Source organism: Equus przewalskii, chromosome 5 (assembly GCF_037783145.1).
Source record: "Equus przewalskii isolate Varuska chromosome 5, EquPr2, whole genome shotgun sequence".
Taxonomy (NCBI): Eukaryota; Metazoa; Chordata; class Mammalia; order Perissodactyla; family Equidae; genus Equus; species Equus przewalskii.
In genome coordinates this window covers 79,829,564-79,850,916 of record NC_091835.1, presented here as the reverse complement: position 1 = coordinate 79,850,916, position 21,353 = coordinate 79,829,564, and the positions used below count along the sequence as shown (strand labels likewise).

The window sequence follows — 21,353 nt, the reverse complement described above, 5'->3', positions numbered from 1 at the left end:
GAAGATTCACTCTGAGCTAACAGCCATTGCCAATCTTCCTCTTTTTTCTTTTGCTTGAGGAAGATTTGCTCTGAGCTAACATCTGTGCCAATCCTCCTCTATTTTGTATGTGGGATGCCTCCACAGCACGGCTGATGAGTAGACTAGGTCCACACCCAGGATCCAAACCCACAAACCTGGGCCACCAATGCAGAGCACATGGACCTTTAACCACTCAGCCACAGGGTCAGCCCCAGGACACTCAGCATTTTAAATATGTATTCCCAGTAAACTTTTCCAGTTAAACTCAAAGACCTATATTCATATTTTCAGTCTGAAAACTGAATAACACATTGAAATATCTTAATGTTACACATAACAAATGTGAATGTTTTCAGAGTATTCAATGAGGGGAAATATGTGAACGTCAACTTGATCTAAGTCGTTGCAAACATCACTGTTCTACCAGCTCCATTAAAAATATTAACCACCATTTCAACAGTACGTTATAGTTGACAAAGGACTTCTTGATTTATCTTCTTTTATCCTCACAATTATTGAGTAAAATTGGTATTATTTTCCTCCCATCCCCACTGTTTTAAAGAGATAGAAGAAACTGAGGATCAGGGGCATTAACTTCTCACAGAGGTCAGAGTCAGCGAGTGGAAAAGCAGAGGCTTAACTCAGAACTTCTACAATCTCTTCTCTACACCATGTCCCCTACCAGATGAAGAGAACTGAAGTAAGCTCGAGCCTTACATTTGCTGGAAAGAGTGGCCGCAGTGGTGGCATTCAATACAGTGAGAGCGTAATGGGGAGGCAGGGAACCTTTGCATATCGCAGTTATGAAGGCATCTCTTGAAGTTACAAGGCCCAGTCGTCCACAGAGAGCAGCCATAGTCAGCTCAGCTTTTAATATATTCTCAGTGGCAGCTTCATCTGTACTGAAAAGATTAAGTATTTTATTTAATATAACTAATTTTTAATTACACTGCAAACATGATGTGGAAATACATATTCAGTGAAGTTTTAAGAACATCTATACAAAAATATTGTTAAAATCAATACATTTAAGAAGGAATTTTAACTAATTAACATAATATCTGAAAATCTGAACTGGGTATAAGCAATGTACACTATATATAATCATTATTGAAGAAAATGGTTAAGAACTCAAAGATTTAACTTAAAATGCCAAAGAATTTTAAAATCAGTAAATTCTGTGATTCTGAGGAAAAATATCAAAGAAATTGAATAATATATTCACCATCATTGAAAAAGTAGTCGGGCTTCAAATGAAAAAGGCATTCTGTAATTTCAGGATTACATTTTCCATTAAAATACTGCGACAATTCTTGTGGAGAGAGGGGCAAGGATGGGATGGGGGAGGCGGATGGCAGAAAAAGAATAATGTTCTACACATATTAAAAACTAATATTAGAAAATAATTCTTAGGACAACTTTGTGTAAACTATTTTCATGTTTGGTTTTTTATAACTGCCACATGCAACATAAAACATACAAAGACTGAATACCTGGCATCGAGGAGGAGTGAGAGAGCAGCAAGCAGCCCACACCAGCAGGCATTCACCATTTCTTCCCAAACAGCTCTACTAACTTAAAGGACAAAAACATACGAAACTTAAGTTAACTATCTTTTTTTTTTTTAATACATACTATTACTTCCTATTCCCTTCCCCTTTACTGGTCCAAATTTTCGGTCTGTGTGACAAGCTGGCTCAGCCAGGAGACTGGTTACGTACATTGGGAATCGAGCAAATAAGTAAATACATGGAGTAAAATGAGATAGGTTTCTCACTGTTGGAGAAGTGAATTACAAATACAGAAAGTTAAAAATAAATCTTGTGATATTAAACCAGAATTGGAGAAACTGGTATGACCTCCTGGTATTTAACATAGATAGGGAGATGTGTGCTTGTGTGTGTGTATATTTCCTATTTAAGGAGCAAGAAGCACACATAGTGCCCATGTGCTAGTTTCTAAATTCTGTTCTCCACTAAAAGGAACTCTGGCTCCTTGGAAAAATAACTGACTCCTCGCTGGGCAAGAAAAATCCAGGAAGAGCTTGGAACATTTTGCTGTATCAGATAATAGAGAAGTGTTCAGAAAATGTCAAAAGGACATAGGGATATGTTCAAAAAGATATAGGAGCCAGCTAGAAAGGGGTCCCACCAGCCATGTCACGGAAAATCTGAGTGTCAAATTGAATAATGATAATCATAGATTGCAGCCCTTTGAAAAAACAGGAATCCATGAATCCAGATTAATATAAATGAATAAATGAAAAAAATAAATAAATGGAGAGAAGGGAAAGCTCTCTTCCATAGTAGAGGTCTCAAAGTATTTCTCCACAAAAAAGTTAACAATTAACTTTGCACTGAAGAAACTAGGCAGACATCATATTACTCAAATGATAAAAGTTAATATTACCACTAATGAGATATACTGATATTGTACGCCTCCTGATGTGTTGATACTCTAGGCATAGCACAGCATCATCTCTGTGGTAGCATTGACAAAAATGAATACATTGAATCTAATTATGAGGAAACAAGACAAACCCAAAGTGACTGGCCCGTACTCTTAAAAAATGTCAAGGTCTTACAAACAAGGAAAACTAAGGAACTGTTCCAGATTGAAGGAGAGTACAGAGATATGAACTAAATACAACATGTGATCCTGGACCATGAAGGACATCACTGTGGCAACTGGCCAAATTTCCACAGGGTCTGGGATTAGATGCTAAATTTCTGATGGCACTTGTGCTGTGGTTATACAGAAAACTGTCCTTATTTTTAGAAAATACACACTGAAGTATTAAGGGGGAATGGGGCATCATGCCTGCAACTTATTATCAAATAGTTCTGAAAAATACATATGACATGTATATGGAGAGAATGCTAAGGCAAATACGATAAAGTGTTAACAACTGGGAAATCAGGTGAAGGATACATGGGAACTCTTATTTTTGCAACTTCTCTGAAAATTTCAAATTATTTCAAAATAAAAATTGAAAATACAGACTCATAATAATTTACCTATTTCCGTATCCAGCTGGTCTGATGTTGACTGCAATTCTTGCTGTTCTGATGACTGTGTTGGTGAAGAAGCTGCTTCAGTGGTAGTCTGACATTCTGTTTCAACCTCCCCTAACTCTCCTTCAATCATACTGGTGATTCCACGTACGAGGTCTAGCAAACAATGGAATGCCACAGACATGGCATAACCCTCTGGTATAGTCGGGGGCTCAACTTTGTCCAACATCTCTAGGCTGAAATTATGAAGAATTCAGAACATTAATGAAAAGTCATAATGATGAAAATATCTATTTTCATAATTTGTAAACCATAGAAATTAAGATTAAAAGAATAGCAAAAGTAAATGGACATTACTGAGTTTGTTTCATTTGGAGGAGAGATCCTTTGATGGTATTCTAAGAAACTCATTAGAAAAATTAAGGCCAGACCACTCTCATAACAAATTATTTTAATAATTTACTTTCTCCCTCTCCCCTCAATTGTGCCAATATTTTAATTAATTGTTGATATTAGAAAAATACAGACTTACATACAAAATAGAATAAGACTTAAACAGATTATAAAACTTTTCAGACTCTGACTTGGGTGCTTTTAAAATAAGGTGCTACCAAATCAATCCTATAAAGAGGAAGATGCTTTCACATTGAAGAAAAGTATTACTGTGAGATATCCAGCTCACCCGTCATCTCAGATACAATCTACCATGAGGGTAAGACTAATACTTAAAGCATCAGTGTGTCAAGTTCAAATTTTAGAGCAGTTTCTATCCTGTAGTTAGAACAAAGCTTTTAGAAGGAAAGACAACAAATCTTTTGTCTTAAATCACAGCAAACGGGGAATTATGGTTTTAAATCCCTTAAAATTGAAATCTGTCATGATAATTCAGTGGTGACAGAACAATGCTATAAGGAAAGAATGGTGCTAGAACTGGATATTCATGTGAAAGAGTGATGTTGGACCCCTATCTCACACCATATACAAAATTTAACTCAAAATGATCAATGACCTAAATATAAGAACTAAAATTACAAAATTTTTAGAAGAACACATAGGTAAAATTCTTCATGACCTCAGATTAGGCAACAGTTTATTAGATATGATGCCAAAAGTACAAGTAACAGAAGAAAAAATAGACAAAGGGGATTCATCAAAATTAAAAATTATTGTGCTACAAAGGAGACCATCAAGAAAATGAAAAGACAATCCACAGAATGGGACAACGTTTCTGCAAATCATATATAACAGAGTAGATGCATAATATTTAAAGACGCCTTCAACTAACTAATATAAAGACAACCCAATTAAAAAAGAGCAAAGAATCTGAATAGACATTTCTCCCACAATGATATATAAACGGATAATAAGCACATGAATGAGATGCTAAAAGTCATCAGTCATTAGAGAAATGCAAATTGAAACATAGTAAGATACCACTTCACACGCACTAGGATAGCTATGATCAAAAGATGGACAATAGGGGACGGTCATGTGGCTGAGTGGTTAAGTTCGTGCACTCTGCTTTGGAAGCCTAGGGTTTCGCTGGTTCAGATCCTGGGCATGGACCTAGCATTGCTCATCAAGTAATGCTGAGGCGGCGTCCCACGTAGCACAACCAGAAGGACCTGCAACTAGGATATACAACTGTGGCCAGCCCGGTGGCACAGCGGTTAAGTTCACACAGTCCACTTCTCAGTGGCCCGGGGTTTGCCAGTTCAGATCCCGGGTGCGGACATGGCACTGCTTGGCACGCCATGCAGTGGTATGCATCCCCCATATAACGTAGAGGAAGATGGGCATGGATGTTAGCTCAGGGCCAGGCTTCCTCAGCAAAACAGAGGAGGACTGGCAGTAGTTAGCTCAGGGTTAATCTTCCTCAAAAAAAAAATTAAAAATCAAAAAATTAAAAAAAATAGAATACGCAACTATGTACTGGGGGTTCTTTGGGGAGAAGGGAAAAAAAAGGTGGACAATAACAAGTATTGCTGAGGACGTGGAGAAATTTGAACCTTCCTACATTGTTGGTGGGAATGTAAAATGGTACGGTAGCTTAGGAATCAGTTTGACAGTTCTTCAAAAAGTTAAACATTGAGTAACTATATGACCCAGCAATTCCACTCCTAGGTACATATCCAAGAGAAATGAAAACATCTGTCTACACAGAAACTTATAGACAAATGCTCATAGCAGCACTATTTGTAATAGCCAAAAAGTAGAAACAACCCAAATGCCCAACAATTGATGAAGAGATAAACAAAATGTGGTATACCCATAAATTGGAATATTATTCAGCCACAAAAAGAAATGAAGTACTGACACATGCTACAACATGGATGAACCTTCAAAACATTATGCTGTGTGAAAGAAGCCTGACACAAAAGAATATTTATTGTATGATTCCATTTATGTGAAATATCCAGAATAGGCAAATCAACAGAGACAGAAAGTGGATTAGTGGTTGCTAGGGGGTGGGGAAAGGGAGATTAGGCAATGACTGCTGATAGGTATGGGGTTTCTTTCTGGGGTGATGAAAAAGTTCTGGAATAAGATGGTGGTTATGGTAGCATAACTTTTAATATAATAAAACCATGAATTGTACAGTGTAAAAAGGTGAATTTTATAGTATGCGAACTATATCTCAAAAACAAAATTGAAATCACTAAACATTACAATAAGAAAAGTTAATAAAAATAATTCATCTCAAATTCTAAAAGTCCCTGAATCATTTTTAAGCCTAGAAAAGGAAGGTAATTTATAAAGAAATGTAAAACTCAGAATAAACAATAAAAACACCTATATATAACTATCATTTATGGAGCAATTACTCTCAGCCTGGAACTCTAAGGGTTTTTTAATGTGTATGATCTCATTTAACTCCTCACAAAACCCCTAAGAGATAGAGATGATGAAACTGAGGACTAAGGTGACACAAAGGTGACACAGTTATTGAATTAGCAGTTTCTAATCCAAGTCTGACTCTAAACCCTATCAATTTAACCTCTAATATCTGCCAACTCTGAACATTTTAAAATTTAGGTATTCAATCAAAATATATTTATATTATTGATCAAGAAATCTAAGCTCAAGTAGGGAGGTAAAGAATGTTTATAGGTCTAAACTTTGCCAGGCCAATTAGCCTTACAGAGCCACATACTAAACCAATCAGTGCTAAGCATCTTGTTAGATAAAACCCTGTTCTCAAAGAAGAAACGGTCTATTGGATAATGCATCTAAAACAGATTTTAAAAATCCTAAACATCAGGGGCTGGCCCCATGGCCGAGTGGTTAAGTTCGTGTGCTCCGCTGCAGGCAGCCCAGCGTTTCCTTGGTTCGAATCCTGGGCACGGACATGGCACTGCTCATCAAACCACGCTGAGGCAGCATCCCACATGCCACAACTACAAGGACCCACAATGAAGAACATACAACTATGTACCAGGGGGCTTTGGGGAGAAAAAGAAAAAAAATAAAATCTTCAAAAAAAAAAATCCTAAACATCAGAAACTCTAATTCTAAAATTCTACGGTACAGCCTTTTAAGCACTAGAATAGTTAAGAGAAAAAGGTAATTTATACTTATTTTTATTTTATACCTAAAACAAAGCTCAGTTTCTTATTTCACTGTTTCAGTGCTATTTTATTAGAATTACTACATAAATTCCACTTTTAGATAAAATGTATCCCATTTATTTAAATATTTTAAATTTAAGGTCACGTTGCAAAACCGTCACTAGGTCAACTTTGAAGGGAGCCATAGTGTAATAAATCTGAAAGAATATAATGTCTCCAATACTTATGTCAAAACTACTTCTGTCTATACATCACTTAAGTTTTCAAATTATTACATACTTAAGAAGTCAATAAAAGAACAGGATATACAATCAAGATTTATATGTATGCCTTCAAAGAAAATAGCGAAAATCATTTTATACTGACCCTTACAATGAACAGATGAATGAGGATGCAATTCAACGGGGAAGCTCCAACGTGAACACACTAACTCATGGACAAAAGAACACCCAGTATTTTCTGGCGATTTCTGGTTTCAGAAGCGAGTAATCTCAGTATGGACAGTGCTAAAAAAACATCTATCTATATGTTCCTTTAGAGATTTAGTCCTAACCTTGTCTTAAAGATAAGAAAATTAAGATCAAGTGAAATAAGGTGCTATACTCAAAATCACAGTATTTAGTAGTAGGAGTTAAAATCTAAGTCTTTTAATTGATAAGGATTAAATTATCAATAAATAATTTGTTTTTAGACTTTTACTTTATTAGTAAAGGAGCAATTCTTACAGCTCGGCCAAGTATTTACTCTCTTATCATTTGTTTTAATTTTTCTTCCTCAAGCACACATCTTCACTCTCTCCCTTCAATTATGTCTTTGCTCAATCTTATTTCCTCAGAGATCCTTTCTGATCCATCTTCACTTTTGTCACTCTCTATCCCCTTAACTTACCTTTTCTTCAAAGAATCAATCACTACCCAAGGTGATATTATATGTTAGTGTTTTTATTTACTGACTACCTCACTCACTCAAACGTAAGCTCCAGAGCAAAGCGATTTTCTTCTGTGTTGGGGTCTTTTAAATGACTAAGAATAGCAATGAATTTTAGTTAAATCTTTCAGTCCTCTTTGACTCTATATTTACAATTTTAGGCAAAATAAAGCTGCACAGCAAAATATCATTATGATGACACAAAGCAGACTGACATACCACATAAATTCATGATTTAAACTAAACTAGTCAGCAATCCAGAGACTTATTGTCTTGAGTCTTGATTTACTGTCACCAGAATGGTGTTTTAATTATACACACCAATTACTCAAAATATATAGTTAAACGCCTTGCAGTAACTGTTACAACGTTAAACCTATGTAGTATTGACTGCGTTATCTCTCTAAGCACTACACTTCAGCAAGACAAGAAAAATTGACAATACACTGCTGAATATGTATTTGTTAAGTTGAAACGGCTAGGCAATTAAAAAATAACACATAACACGTGGAATCCATTAAACAGTTTTAATTAATTAAAGTTTCATATTAAACCCCAATAATGTGCTTAGCTAAACACCTAAAACAACTTTTCTCACCTATAGAACCCTGAAAGGTAAATATATCACCACTCCCATTTTACAGGTAAGGAAACCAAGATTGAAAAAAGGTTAACCTGAGGGTAACTCAGTACTAGTAGCCCTAAGTCCAAGGGGTCTGAAGTCAAGCCTACATTTAAATCAAAAAGTCACATGGAACAGGTGAATAGGTCCTTAGGGAAAGAAACCACACTTTGTTTTACAATGCTCTTAACAGAATACAAATACTACAAAAGAAAATAAACAAAATCCAGTCCTAGATAAAATTCTCAAAATGTGACAGAAGAAAATTAGTTCTAAAATGTTAGAAATATTAGGTCTAAAATTTAAAATCTAATGCACTAAGAAACACTTTAGGATAAAATATCACCCCTAACAATACCATTCCTTACCAAATAATGCTACTAGTACTTACTACGTGGCTTTAGCACTGCCTTGTACTGTTATAGTCAGAATAGGTATCCAAGTTCCTCTATATTCAAACGCTGGTAGCAAAGTAACACCTCCACCAATCCCCAACATTCCTGTGCTAGCCGGTGCTGAGACGGGGCCGCCCACATTATTGTTTCCTATTAGATAAGGGGAAGAAAGCAAAGACATTAATTTACTATTTAATTCCAAATCAATAATATTCAAACACCTGGTCAATTAAAAAAAATTGTGCTATAGGAATGGATACTGCACAAATAAAATTTTATCAATCCTATTTTGGCTATTAGAGTCTTCCTATTTCCTCAAAACATCATTTCCTTTTACAAATAAAAGGTACTAATAAGTTAAATTACTGACAAACTTTGTAATATATCTTCCATTAGCCCATTTTTTACCAGAGGTGGGAATAAAGAATAAAAAGACCACCAACCAGACAGTAAAAAGTGGAAGAGAAAGAAAATAAAGGGAAACAAGACATACATTGATTTCCAAACAAACTTAAATCAGGTTCACCCGTTTTCTTAAAAGAGAGACTAGCAGAGCTCCTAAGGTGGTAACCAGACTCTTTAAAGAGAGGCACCAAATGAAGATTCTCCTAAAACGAAGATGAGCATCCAAACTTTTGTTCTTATGTGATTAGAGGAACTGAAAGTATATCAGAGAAGAAAACATATTCTGGAAAGAAATAAACACAGCTGCCTCAGTGAGATCAAATTATTCTTTAAGTGTAAGTCTTTACTATCAACAATTCAAATTTTTCTAGTCACAGGATTTCTATAAAATATCCTCTCAGAATAGTGAATATTGTAAGTCATGGCAGAATACAAAAACCAAAATCTGAGTAAGCCTTTACCAGCTTGGTTTGCAGCAGCAGTATTTCCTGTAGGAGGGACAAGAAACAACGACTGGATAAAAGATCCCAGCGCATTCACAATATCACGGAAAACCTTGGTGGAATGCTGTTTCATGTCATAGGACTGACAAAATGACCTGTAAAATAATCGTAAATGTTTCTGGGAAAAATATTTGAAGATATGAAAAGTTTTAAGCATTTGTTATAGCACATAATGTTGATAAATCAGTCTCGACACTATACTTCAAACCTCTTCATCGCACCTGAGGGATTTTCCCAATTCAGGAGAAAGGTTCAGACAGAGGTCAACGTTCTAAAATAAAGCTATCTTGGCCATATTAACTCAGTAAATTCAGACTGATGGAAATCACTAACCACACTTTTTGCCCATCTCCCAGTTGTTTTCCACACCCCCACCCCTCCATACATACAATACACAATTTTCTTTGTTTAGAAATCCACTAATATTGGGGAATAAATACTTAAACTCTTCCTGTTGGCACAAACACTAACCTAACCATTTAAAAAAATATTGCTGAGGTTTTACCTTAATAATTGAGGCTGCACACAAAGTCTGTGTATTGATTCCACAGCAACAGCTCGTAGCCACTGAGGTTTATCTGCATCCAGAAATTTCACCAGAAGTGATAGAAAGATCTCACATTCGGTTACCTAAAACACATAAGATTTTTTATAATACTTCTTTAAATCTAAGATAAGAACTATAAATTGCATTCTTGTTCTTAATGTAGTGCTACGGACAAATAAAATTTCAATTTAATTTCTTCCTGCTTTTTCTCCCCACATCTCCCCAGTACATAGTTGTCTATTTTAGTTGTGGGTTCTTGTAGTTGTGGCATGTGGGATACCGCCTCAGCATAGCTTAATGAGTAGTGCCATGTCCACGCCCAGGATCCGAACCAGCGAAACCCTGGGCCGCTGAAGTGGAGCACACAAACTTAACCACTCGGCCACGGGGCTGACCCCAAAATCTCTTAATTTTAAATAAACTAAAATTCTTAATAGTGAGTAGAGAAAAAGGAGAAGGGAAAAGTAGTTATATATGGGAAAGCGAACAGTAAAAATCATCAGTGTCTCTCTAAATACATCCCTGAAAACTCATACTAGCGATCTGGTAACGGGATTGATCTTTTAGCCTTATTCTTTAGAAAGCACTATGAACCAGCCTCGCTCCTGGAAGGCAGCATGTACCATGCAACCTGCTGATCAGGATGTGTGCTCTCTCCCTTCAGTAACACCACAACAGTTTTTCCATGTTCTGCTGCTGCTTAAGAAAGAAGCATTAAGCCAAAGGATGTTTAGCATCCGTTTTCTAGTAGGAAAACATGGAGGAACCTGTAGCAGCTGACAGGTATAAAGTCCTTACAACAAGGCCTAGTACATAGTTTTGCTTTAGTATTAGTTATTACTATTGTTATTAATATAAACCATCTCCTCTGCAAGATCTTTGTAAATAAGTAATAATGTTTAAAGCACATTCTCAACATTATTCATTAAATGTCTGATGACTTGAGTGAATGAACAAACAGAAAGTAACCAGTTTATTCAAAGGTCAAGGGATTGTTTCTGTTACATATTAGTCGAGGACAGAGCAGGTAAGAATTGAGCTGACACTGTAATTACTAGGCAAAACCGAGTCTTCCTTTCTACACCAGGTGCAGCAGGTTATCAGCTATTTTAGCTGGGGTTGCCCCAAAATGAGTGAACGCAACATGGGGTAAGGAATTTCAGGAATCTAGTAACCTTCAGGATTTTAGCCCAAAGTCTTAGCAGTTGGTATTTTCTAATGCCATTCAGTATCTTTAACTGGATGCTTAAAAGTAGGACATAATCATGACAATAAAGTAGGAGGATAAGTAAACATTACCCTTAGACTGCCCATGACTGAGGAAGTCATAAGAGAGGTTTGTCACTGTCCTAAATACAATATAGTTGAAAAGCACTAGATCAGAAATCATTGGCTCAGCTTCTTTATCCATCAACTTCGTGGATGACAACAAGCTAGGTAACCCTTCTTAGAAAGGATAAAAGTACCTACACCTTCTTCAGAAATCAAATGAGAAAAATATAAGATAAAAAATGTCCCTTAAATATGATAAAGTGCCATGCAAATACAGAGAGCATTACTATTTTTACTAAACAAAGTGATCCCTTTTTAGATAAAAAACTGAAAAAGAAAGAATCGTGCTAGTGTCACTAGGCAACAGTTGTATTTACTGAAGAGTGTCCGCATTGTAGGTCTTTTAAACTGTGCCCTAGCTGCTTCAGAGTCAAAGTGGAACATAAACGTGACGGTAGAACTGAAGGCTCATCAGGCAGGTTTTGAGGTGAGAAAATAAAGCTCTCAGAAACATCAAGTACATCACAGCCAAAGGAATATAAATGTTACAGAAACTTGCCTGGAACAGCATATCATTGTCTCTTCTATGATAGAGTGACTAGAGTAAAATCAATCACTTAATTTGTACCACAGCCACTAAAATCTTGTGATTTAGGTAAAAGAGAACACCTCTCTCCTGAGGTCTGGAACTTTGCTCTCCCTTCCTCCCTCCTTGCCAAGTGTGAAAGTCTGATCAGAGAACTAGTGTTGAGGACGCTGAATTCTCAGGGCATCAATGTTCTTAAGGGCATCGGTAGAGGGTGCCTACTGTGAATCTGTTAAGCCTCTCCCCAAGAGGCTGCACTCATAGGGAAACAGGTATTAAGATTAGTATCTACTGCCTAAGTCCAATTTTTGTGGCATAAAGATACTTCATGAACTCCATTATACTAGCATGAAGGGAGATGAAAGTTTCTATATTCCTATAGTCCTACAATATTACAATATTTAAATGCAGGAGTCTATTTCTCAGGGGCTGGTTAGAGTTAACCACCTTATAGCTAAAGGATTTGTTAAGTGATAGGATCCTTTGCTAGAGAAATGTCTGTGAAGAAGTAAAAAATTGGGTAGGACAAGTCAGTTTAACCCCATTCATTCCTTTCTAAAAGCAGTAAGTCAAGGGCAGAAGATATGCTAGCCACTTATAACAAAGTTTCATAAACTCCTTAAAGATTATCTTCCTAAAAAAGTTATCTGGGCACGGAGCCTAAGCAATTCAGAGGGCAGAGAAGCACCTCGTTCAGATGGTAGAAAGGGGAAAGAACATATTATACTAGCCATATTATATCTCTACCTGAATGACTGGAGTATTCTAATTTCCGCTAGTCACTCTAGTGGAACTATGAACTAAGCTATGAAGATCGGTTATCTTCACCTCTCAGCTACTTGATAGAACAAGATAAGCTGTGTGAATACTGGGGGGAAATACTGAGTCTAAAGTGCAGAGATTTCCAAAGTGTGGTCCCTGGAACCCTAGGGGTCCCTGAGACCATTTCAGGGGGTCTGCGAGGTCACAATTATTTTCATAATAAAACTAAGATATTACTTGCCATTTGCAATTTATTGACATTTGTACTGATGGTGTAAAAGCAATGGTGGGTTAAACAGCCAGTGCTTTAGCAGAATCAAGGCAGTAACACCAAACTATACTAGTGTCACTGTATTCTTCACTGCAACACACAATTTTAAGAAGTCTATTTCACTTAAGAACCACAATGAACAAGGGGCTGGCCCCGTGGCGGGGTGGTTAAGTTTGTGCGCTCCGCTTCGGAGGCCCAGGGTTTCACGAGTTCAGATGGTACGGTGCTGCTCATCAAGCTACACTGAGGTGGTGTCCCACACGCCACAACTAGAAGGACCCACAACTAAAAATATACAACTATGTACTGGGGGCGCTTTGGGGAGAAAAAGGAAAAATAAAACCTTTAAAAAAAAAAGAACCACAATGAACAAAAATAAAATGAACATACACAAAAAAACAAAATACAAATTATTGATCTTATAAAATCTGATCCATAAGTGCATGTCTTAATTTTCTGTGTGGCACATGGGAAGTACACATAAAGCACTTTGCTCTGTATCAAAGTACAATGGCTGTCTGGAGGACAAGCACAGTTACAAACTGACCTAGACACATTTCTCCCTACAGAACATTTTAACTGAAAGAGTAAATGGCAAGCTATGACTATTTTAGACTTGTGTATACTGCAGACATTTTCTCTAAAATGAACAAAGTAAGCCCGGCGAAACAACTGACAGTATTTGTTGCTGATGATAAGATTCGAGCCTTCAATCAAAAAATGGAATTTTGGGAAAACTTGTACCTGACACTGTGACCTTGACAGCTTCTTAGGAACAGAAGACTTTTCTGATAAATGGGTGGTAATATTAACATATAGGATTTTTGGTACTGTATGAAGTGTTAAGATTTGGAATATGTCCACAACTAAAACACATGATTTACAAAATCATGCATGAGTAAAAGATACAATAGAAACACAAGATGAATCTTAATGCAACCTAGTACAAAAAAATCATTAATATGGTTTCAGATTCTACACCTTTAAGAAAGTGTCACCAGTCCAGTTTGTTGTTATATCATGGAAGAATATTCACCATCATCTGAAAAGGCCATTAGATAATTCTGCCTCTTCCAACTACCTATCTTTGTGAGGCCACATTTTCATATTCTTCAACCCAAACAACATATCACAACAGAATGAAAACAGACGATACGAGAATCCAGCTACCTTCTATTAAACCAGTCATTAAAGAGATTTGCAAAAAATGTAAAACAATGCCTTTTTTTCCTTTGGAAAATATAGATTTTTTCCCATAAAAATAAGTTTTTCTCACCCTACAGCTGCCACACCTCTCACTTTTGCCCTTGGAGACTGCAGAATGTCGGAATTTTCCCCAAACTAAGAAGTCCTAATGTAACAAAGTATAACACGGAAGAATTAATATCTTCTATACATCTGAAGAATACATCTTTGCAAACACAGTCCTACAGCTGCTTTATTTGGAAGTGAAGCTTTATCACTTGGTCATTACCCGCAACTGACGAGTGAAGTACAGAAATAGGCCTTTTTCTTCTTTCTGGCAGTAACAGTCAATCTTTTCTGTAGCTGGCTGTGCTGTTATCTCGCCCCTCCACTCCCCCAAATCAAGGAGAATTAGGTCAAAATATGGAGAATGGTATAAGAACGGTACAAGAAACTTGGTACCTGCAGCTTTGGAGAGGGAAAGGAATGAGACCTAAGACACACTGAAGTAGGGCCAGCCTCGTGGCTGAGTGGTTAAGTTCGTGCACTCTGCTTCGGTGGCTCGGGGTTTGCCAGTTCAGATCCTGGGCAAAGACCTACACATCACTCATCAAGCAATGCTGTGGCAGCATCCCACATAGAAGAACTAGAAGGACCTACAACTAGGTACTGGGGCTTTGGGAAGAAAAAAAAAAGAGGAAGATTGGCAACAGATGTTAGCTCAGAGCCAATCTTCCTCAAAAAAAAAAAAAAAGAAAAAGAAAGAAAAAGAAAAGAAAGTGAAAGTGAAGTAGTAAAATGCAGGGGGTAAGAGCGTAGTTTTGGGGGTCTAAAAGAATTAGTTAACACCCCAGCTCTGCAGCTTATAAACCGTATGGTCTCCAGCAAATTACATAAATATCCTGAGCCTCATTTTCTCAGCTGTAAAAGAGAAATACAAATGCCTGCTTTACAATAGGGTTGTAGTAAAGTCTAAATGAATTAATAGATGTAAAGCACTTTGTACGGTGTCCAGAATACATGCACTCAGTAACAGCAATTTTACCCAAAACTGAAATTACTGAGGAATAAGGTATCTGTATCTCTGAAAAAGTCACTGAATAAAGTGCTAGATACTGGAAGTGGTGGATGGAAACTGAGTCTGTCTGCTCGGGCTGCCATAACAAAATGCCATAGACTGGGTGGCTTAAATAACAAATTTATTCCTCACAATTCTGGAGGCTGGAAGCCCAAGATCAGGGCACCAACATGGCTGGGTTCTAGTGAGAGCTCTTTTCCTGCCTTACAGACAGCTGCCTTATCACCATGTTCTCACAGGGCAGAGAGACTAAGCTCTCCGTGTCTCTTCTTTCAAGGTCACTAATTCCATCATGAGGGCCCTAGTCTCATGACCTCATCTAAACCTAATTACCTCCCAGAGGTCCCATCTCCAAATACCATCGTCTTGGGGGTTGACGCTTCAACGTATGAATTTTGAGGAGACACAATTCAGCATCAAGTTTTACAAAAATAAAAGTTAAGCTGGTATTTCTTGGTTTGGGGTCACAAACAAAATGTGAATTCTGCCTTTATGACGATGAAGATGCAAGCATGCTGCATTATTGTGGAGAAGAGAAGAAAGACTTGGTTCTCCATGACTAACTAGTGGATGTGAAAAGAAAAAGGAGGAATGCCTTCTCTTTGTATAGCCTTATCTTAATTTAATGTAGTTAAACCAGCATTTTAGAGAGAAAACAGGCAGAAGCCCTCCTAAAACAACTCTGAAAATATTTAGGGAATAAGTAGGCAACTGGTATATTTTGGCCAAGTCACAGGAAATAAACTTTTCCAGCTCTTGTTTATCTAGTTATCTTGTTTTTGGTGAGGAAGTTGGCCCTGAGTGAACAACTGTTGCCAATCTTCCTCTTTCTGCTTGAGGAAGACTGGCCCTGTGCTAACATCTGTGCCAATCTTCATCTATTTTGTATGTGGGAGACCGCCACAGCATGGCTTGATGAGCAGCATGTACATCTGCACCCAGGATCTGAATCTGGGAACCCCAGGCTGCCAACGCAGAGCGCATGAACTTAACCACTATGCCACTGGGCCAGCCCTCCTTCACTTTTGAAGGAAAGTTTTGCTGATATGGTATTCCTGGTTGGCAGGGTTTTTTTCCTTTCAGTGCTTTCAATACATCATCCCATTCCCTTCTGGTCTGCAAGGTTTCTGCTGAAAAATCTGCTGACAATCTTATCAGAGTTCCCTTACACCTGACGAGTTGCTTTTCTTTTGCGGCTTTAAGATTCTCTCTCTGTGACTTTTGACATCTTGATTATAATGTGTCTTGAAGTAGGTCTCTTCGGATTAATCCTAGTTGCTATTCTTTGAGCTTCATGAATTTGCATGCCCATTTCCTTCTTCAAATTTGGGACATTTGTAGCTGTCACTTCTTCAAACATGCTCTCTGCCCTTTTCTCTCCTTCTCTGATCTCCTTCTCTGAGATTCTGAAAGTGCACTGTGAAATAGTAAGAAACATACATATTTTGGTCTCTGCCTCCAGTGCCCAATACAGAGCTCCTAAAACCCTTGTAAGCAGGGATTCTAGAAGCAAGTTTTGTTCTAATTTTCTTTTTATTTTGAGGAAGATTAGCCCTGAGCTAACTACTGCTAGTCCTCCTCTTTTTGCTGAGGAAGCTTGGCCCTGAGCTAACATGCGTGCCCATCTTCCTCTACTTTATATGTAGGACGCCTACCCCAGCATGGCATGCCAGGCAGTGCCATGTCCGCACCCAGGATCCAAACCGGCGAACCCCAGGCAGCTGAGAAGCGGAATGTGCGAACTTAACCGCTGCGCCACCGGGCCAGCCCCGCAAGTTTTGTTCTAATATTTGATCTTTGACCCTGGTTCCTGACACAGATCTCTTAAAAACTCTGTAATTTCCTGAGTGATAAGAGCATCTGACACAGAGCTCCTAATGGAAGTTCCTGGATGACAGGAGCATCTTTTGTTTTAAAGAGGCAATTGCAGTGAGCTCCAAGATAGGGGCTGGTTCCCAGAAAGACCAGGCCATGATTAGAAGCTTGGTACTTTCAGCCCCTCCCCTGTTCCTTGGAGAAGGGACAGAGGCTGGAAACTGAGTTAATAACCTATCATGCCTACATGATGAAACCTCCATAGGAATCCCAAAGGTACAGAATTCATAGAGCTTGCAGGTTGGTGAGCACATCTACATGCCAGGAGAGTGGCACACCCCACCTTGGGGATAGCAGCTCCTGATCTTTGGACCATTCCAGACCTTGTCCCATGTATCTCTTCATCTGCTTGTTCATTGGTATCCTTTAAAATATACTTGTAATAATCAGCAATACTAGTACACTATCTTCCTTAGTTCTGTGAACCACTCTAGCCAATTATCATACCCAAGGAGGGAGTCCTGGGAACCTCCAATTTATAGCCAAGTTAGACAGAAGTTGTGAGTAACCTGGGACCCACTACTTGTGATTGGCATCTGAAATGGGGAGCAGTCTTGAGGGACTGTGCCCTTAACCCATGGGGTCTGCACTAACTCTGGTTAGTGTCAGAACTGAATTGAAATTTGGACATTCAGCAGTCAGAGAATTTGGTCAGTGTGGGGAAAAACTGCTGGCAGAAGTATTGTAAGTTTGAAAGGAAAACTGTGCATTTTTCATAGACACGCATATATTGCTCTGCTTGATGACATCCCTTAAGTCCCTCAGGGTCTCTTTATTCTCTTATTTTTGCTCCTCTGACTTGATAATTTCACAGGACTTGTCTTCAAGTTCACTGATTCTTTTTTCTGCTTGATCCAGTTTGTTCTTGATCCCCTCCAGTGAAGTTTTCATTTCAGTTATTGTACTCTTCAGCTCCAGAATTTGTTTGGCTCTTTTTTATACTTTCTATCTCTTTGTTGACACCCTCATTTTATTCATAAACCATTTTCCTGATTTTGTTTAGTTGTCTGTGTTCTCTTATAGCTCACTGAACATCTTTAGGATGGTTATTTTTAATTCTTTGTCAGGTAACTCATTGATCTCTATTTCTTTAGGGTCAGTTTCTGGAGATTTATTTTGTTCCATTGACTTGGTCATGTTTCCCTGTTTCATTTCTTCATATGCCTTGTTACTTTTTGTTGAAATCTGGGCATCTGAAAAAACAGCCAACTCTTTCGGTCTTCATGGACTGGTTTTGTACAGGGAAAGATCTTTACCAATCCGCCTAGCTACAGATTTTGGGGACCTCTCAAACCTTTCCTGTCAATGTTTCTTCTCTGGGCTTGTGTGTGTGATTTCCCCGCTGAAGAGCTCTGCCTGTTTCTGTTCAGAAGCTCCCCCTAGTATCTGTCTGTGGTACTGCAATCTCTCTGGTGGTGTAGCAAGGCCTTTGTTCTCAGCAGGCCCCCAGGCATCCAAGTATGCAGCCGCCTTTCCTGTCAGTGCCCCAAGAGTTACGCAAGACAGAAACCAGTCCCTTGGGCAGTACCCTGAAAAGTCAGAATGGTGGATGTATCTTTCACTCCTCCTTCCCACATGAAGAAAAGCCACAAGTTGGGCATCTTCTCCCAATCACACATGCTATGCCGTGCAGGGAGTGGGATGAGGTAAGGCAGGTGAGTGCAACGGGCTTTCCTATCCACTCTAATGAACCTCTTCCTGGCCGTGCACTTGTCTGGGTGCAGTAACCTCTTGACTAGTTTCTGAATTCTCACAAAGGCAATTTGGTCTGTATATTGTTATTAAGTCAGTGTCTTCATGGGGGATGGAAGGCCTGGAACTTCCTATTCCACCATCTTCTTGATGTCACTCTTGTTTACATTTTTTTAAAGTTTCTTTGAGGATTGGAACAGACTATAAATAAATACAATACAGAAAATGTTAACAGCTTACTTGTAAAAGCTTTCCATCTTTGGAGAAATTAAGCTACTTTTCATTTATTTTCAGCAAATGCCAACTGACCTTTCAAAACTCCTAAAAGTTAATCAATGTAAAGACTCACATAATTTTCCCCATTTTAACTGTATATAATAAGACAACAAAGTCTTGGTTTAACAATTAAATATAATTATTGGAAATTATATCAAATACCTCATATGTTGCAGGAAACACTGATTACAATTTTAAAATAAGTTAATCCTTACAGAGAAAGACGGAGCTATGAACTAAAGTTAGTTCACAAACTTATGTACCTTAATGTTTATTTACATATTATTAATTATGGTAGTACAAAAAAATCCAAGCCAACAATTATGGGCATACCAAAAGACTCAAACCTTTGGCACCAAACTCTGATAGCTTACAGTATCCCTAAATAGCAACACATCCTGAAATAATTTGATGTCCTATGGGTATTTCTAAGGAATATATTAAATACATCAATGTGTATTACAGATATATCTTGTACGGCTGGAAATAATTATAACCAAAGTGCTTAGAAAGATTATTTCTGAATTTATTTTGCAAAAATGGATTTGAATATGAAAAGAAAATCTATGACAAGTGTATCATAAACCTAGAAAAAAACTTTATTTTAAAAAGCTCTCCATAGAATTTAGTATAAACTATCTACACTATTAGTTTGTGAGGCTGTTGGCTATCTCTAATATTTATCAAACTGACTGCTCACAGCAGGTGATCAATAACCAATTATTTTTGTTAATTAAATTAAGGATGTAAATGCTAAACAATTATACAATGCTGAATTTGACAACACAAAATTAAAAAGAAACATAATATACCATTTTCTCTCAAAAATATTATTAGAATGTTTAAGAGTAAACCATTACATTGATAGAATTATGATTGGGAAAATCACAACATATTCTGCATCTATTAATTTATGCAATAGATATAATATTGAACTGGAAGTCAACATAATTGATTTCTAATCCTAGAGTTTACCAAATCTTTAACTTCTTTGCTTTAATCTGTAAAATACATGAGATAGTATAAATAAAAACAGAATAAATTGAAGATACTGTAATTTTAATTATCCCTCAAATAAGTTAATTAGCTAAAAAGCTAAACTCCCAAGCCACAGATCTTATGCTGCCTTCAGGGAACAGGCCATGACTCTCCTGGACACACATTAAAAATACTCTTTAAACAAAGAAAGACTCACGAAAGGACAGAATGAACCTTTAGAGTACCTGGGAGAATACCTATAGGTACTCAAAAACGCAAGTCTGCTGAACAGAAGTGAAAAAGCTAAATACACTGTACTAAATCATCTTCTAAAATCAGCACTGATGCAACTACACACACAACATGTATGAAAAGTCGCACTTACCAAAAGACTGTAAAATTGCTTAATCAGAACCGATACTACTCTCAGCAAACGCATGCAGATAGGAAAATACGGTTTTTCTACAGGTGCTGGAGAAGATGAAGCGCTGGAACCTTGTCTGAACTTTATATTTGGAGAAAAGAGCTTTATCACCAGAGGACATACCCTTTCTTTGAGGAGGAAACTAAACTCCTGGTGCTATTTACGAAGACAAAAAAAAACAAGAATTAACTTAGTTTGTACTTAATGCTTATAAAACACAGTCTCACTAGTAAATAAAACTTCTTAATAATCAGTATGGATAATTCAGCTTTATTATAAGTTTATACAGTTTATTATTTTACAGTTCACACAATCCTGAAATTAGTATTGTTCTTTGAGAAAGATCAAAATGATAATCAATATTTCAAGAAGTTTTAAAAAGAACCTAAATTAAAAAGGAACATTTAACAGTATTAGAATTAAGTGATGCTTATTACTAGGAATTTTAATTTTAGTAGGACACTAGCAATTAAAAACACAAAGAAGAGAAGAAAGAAAATAGATAAATTTAAACAGATAAAGCAATTAAAATAGGCAGCTTAGGAGAGAAAACTTGATTTATAAAATATGATAATTATATAATTCACTAATTTTATTTTGCAAAGATAAAAATCCCATTCATACATAGAAGATTTAAAAATTAACACTATTTTGTTCTACTTAGATTGCTTGAACAAAACACAGTGAGCTGATAAAAAGCACAATGATTAAGCATCATTATTTTAAAGTCTGAGGAACCTCACAAGGAACTTTCAAATGTTACTTACAGTCATGGTATATTATGCAGAAAACCTTCCTTAACCTTTTAATTCTCCCTATATTAGCCAAAGTAGTCTCATTTTACTGACAGTATAAGGCCCAGACTACATTTATTATCTAACCTCAAATATATCATCCAAATTTCACTGAGGCTGAGAACAAAGAAAGAATCACAAAATCATAAAATTTTAT

General features: G+C 37.1%; 1 protein-coding gene across 9 annotated transcripts in view; it reads right to left on the bottom strand.

Annotated features, from left to right (window-relative positions):
- The window catches only part of MON2 (MON2 homolog, regulator of endosome-to-Golgi trafficking), a 103,722-nt gene that overhangs the window by 47,418 nt on the left and 34,951 nt on the right, over positions 1-21,353 (bottom strand). For all 9 annotated transcript variants that reach the window (XM_070621920.1, XM_008522314.2, XM_008522315.2 and 6 more), the window contains 7 exons: positions 20,364-20,558; positions 9,962-10,086; positions 9,415-9,551; positions 8,545-8,698; positions 3,039-3,271; positions 1,515-1,596; positions 739-923 (listed from right to left, as the gene is read on the bottom strand). In XM_070621920.1, the coding sequence (XP_070478021.1) occupies positions 739-923; positions 1,515-1,596; positions 3,039-3,271; positions 8,545-8,698; positions 9,415-9,551; positions 9,962-10,086; positions 20,364-20,558 (1,111 nt within the window). The remainder of the gene's footprint in view (positions 1-738; positions 924-1,514; positions 1,597-3,038; positions 3,272-8,544; positions 8,699-9,414; positions 9,552-9,961; positions 10,087-20,363; positions 20,559-21,353) is intronic.